Here is a 2,633-nt window from a genome sequence, read left to right on the forward strand (position 1 = left end):
TATGATACTTCTTGTCTTACATGTAAACATGTCAATCCATACTCTGAAATTAACTCAAATAACCCTTTATATATCTTAATAGATGGTCGGTGTTCACTCATTAAAAATACAATTAATAAAACTCATTGGCTTCCTAGTACAAATATTAAAGAAATTAATTCCTCTGTTCCAGTGATTGTAACGTTTGATAGTTCTACACCATATGACCAAGGACCTTGTTATAATGGTATTGGAACTTCATCTTTTAAGAAATCTCATTGGTTTGTTGTTGATTTATCAAAACTCAAAAATCTTACAAATAATATTAATATTGTTTTGGAATATACAGACCAGAATAACAAATCACCAGTTTACATTGATACTACTTCATCACTACCTACAGATAAGAACCCACAATGTTTAACAAGATTTTTATTAACAACAGATAAAATTACTGGAGTAATGCAAATCCCTCTTGAATTTGATACTCAAGAAATGTCAAAATTATATATTTTTGCTTTTGTAGAAGATAATGCATCTGCTAGTATTTCAATTGCCATACAAGAGTTAGCAGGAGAAGAACAGGTGATGTCTTTTGAATTAACTCAAAAAGATATTGATAGAATGGTTAAAACAAATACACCTTATAGACATATTTTTCATATGAGAAATGAAGGAAGATATACATATCCTGCTTGTATTCCAACAACAATGATTAAAATTATACGATTTAGTATTGAGTATTCTGGAAATTTTTCTATACATATTAGTACAGCAGAAGAAAATAGAATTAGATACCTTCAAGAATATACAATAAACGCTTCAAATATAGCACAATGTAAAAAGTTATGGCGTGGGACTCAATATAGACTTTCAAAAAAAACTAGAAATTCACATAGACTAAACTTAAGGATAGAAGGAACTCCTGTTTTAACTAAAAGGTATTTTGGATTACTTACAAATGAATTAGATATTGATATCCCTGTTACGTTTAAACCAATTTGTTTTGATAATTGTAATAATGATAAAGGTCATGGTAATTGTTCAACAATAAAACAGAATTGTATTTGTAATGATGGGTATAGTGGAATTGATTGTCATTTAAAATGCTATCATAATGGGTATTGGCAAGTTAATGATTTTGTAAATTTATGTAAATATGGTTCACCAAATTGTGAGGATAATTGTACTTGTAAAAGAGGGTATTATTTAGTTAATCATTATTGTCTTCATGAAGACTGTTATAATAATGTATTAAGTTCTAACATTGAATGTTTAAGAGAAAAGGAAGGGTGTTCTCAAACATGTTCCTGTCTAAATGGATTTATTCCATTGAAAGGAAGTTCTCGTTGTATTCCAAAAAGTTGTGGGAATAAGAAAATTGATACAATAATTGATGGTATTCATGGGAAAAGAAGAGAACAGTGTGATGGTGGAACCAATTGTAATCAATTTTGTGAATGTATTGATGGATACGAACAAAATAAAAAAGATCCCTTAAGTTGTACCAAAAAAGGAGTTAATTGGGAGTTAGTTGCTACGTTGATTAGTATTGGAACTGTAATCGTTTTAATACTCTTTGTTCTTCTCTTTATCTTTTTATCAAGTTTCATTAAATCAAAAAAAGTTAATATTGAAGTCTATAAACAACAGCAACCAAATTATTATTATTACATCTCTGGATCAAATAAAACTGGTCCTTCTAAAGAAAATAATTACTACTTAGAACCTCTTGAACTCGATTTTGGAAATTCATCAAATTCAACTAATATTTTTGATACAAGGTTTGAAAACATTATAATTAAGAACCATTCTAAAAAGAAATGGCTGATGGTAATCTTTCATACTCCAAACAGCCCAAAGTATGTATTCTATTTTGACCCTCAAGTAAAATTCGTTTCATCCAATTCTACAAAGAAAATAACAGTTTTTATGACTCTCCATTGTACAACAAAAATAAAAAATATAAAAATTCCATATACAATTTGGCTTTCTAAGTGTAAGAAAAGTTTACAAATGATAGCGGAGTTATTAAAAAATAAAACTTTTGAAGAATGGAACCAAGACGACCAAATGACAATTGAAAAAATTATTAAAATAGGTTGTATTAAAAGAACTCATTATCAATTTACTATTGCAACTGATGCTTCATCATCAACTTTCCTTGACTATGATGAATTAAATATAAGAGAAACTCCTATTGCAGAAGGTGCAATGGGAAAAGTATATATTGGAGAGTATCGTAGTGTTCCTGTAGCTGTAAAAGAATTTCATTGGGATAATTTAACAGAAGAAGAAATAATAGAATTAAAAGAAGAAGTAATCGCAGAATGTGAAATAATGAGTAAATTAAGAAATCCATTTATAGCAAATTATATGGGATCAGTCACATACTTACCACAAATATCAATGGTAATGCAATATTTTGTTTTAGGATCATTAGGTGAATATGTAAGAAAAGATAACGAAAATTTTATTAGATTCCCATTTAAATTAAAAATCAAAATATTACTTGACACTGCTAGAGGAATGCAATTTTTACATGAAAATAATATTATGCATCTTGACCTTAAACCTGATAATCTCTTAGTTAATTCTTTTGATCCAGAATCTGCATGTTGTATTAAAATTACTGATTTTGGTACTTCAAGAAT

At 28.0% G+C, this 2,633-nt stretch overlaps 1 protein-coding gene across 1 annotated transcript in view, besides 1 other annotated feature; it reads left to right on the forward strand.

Moving 5' to 3' along the window:
- EDI_079990 (serine-threonine protein kinase, putative) overlaps positions 1 to 2,633 on the forward strand; it is a gene marked incomplete at both ends in the record, with an annotated part of 2,883 nt that overhangs the window by 135 nt on the left and 115 nt on the right. Inside the window, one exon of the mRNA XM_001733412.1 lies at positions 1 to 2,633. This exon is cut by the window's left edge and continues 135 nt beyond it; it is cut by the window's right edge and continues 115 nt beyond it. Coding sequence (XP_001733464.1) covers positions 1 to 2,633 — 2,633 coding nt within the window.
- Positions 1,932 to 1,953: a sequence feature (AT_rich).

Source organism: Entamoeba dispar, genomic scaffold (assembly GCF_000209125.1).
Source record: "Entamoeba dispar SAW760 scf_1105229461915 genomic scaffold, whole genome shotgun sequence".
NCBI lineage: Eukaryota > Evosea > Mastigamoebida > Endamoebidae > Entamoeba > Entamoeba dispar.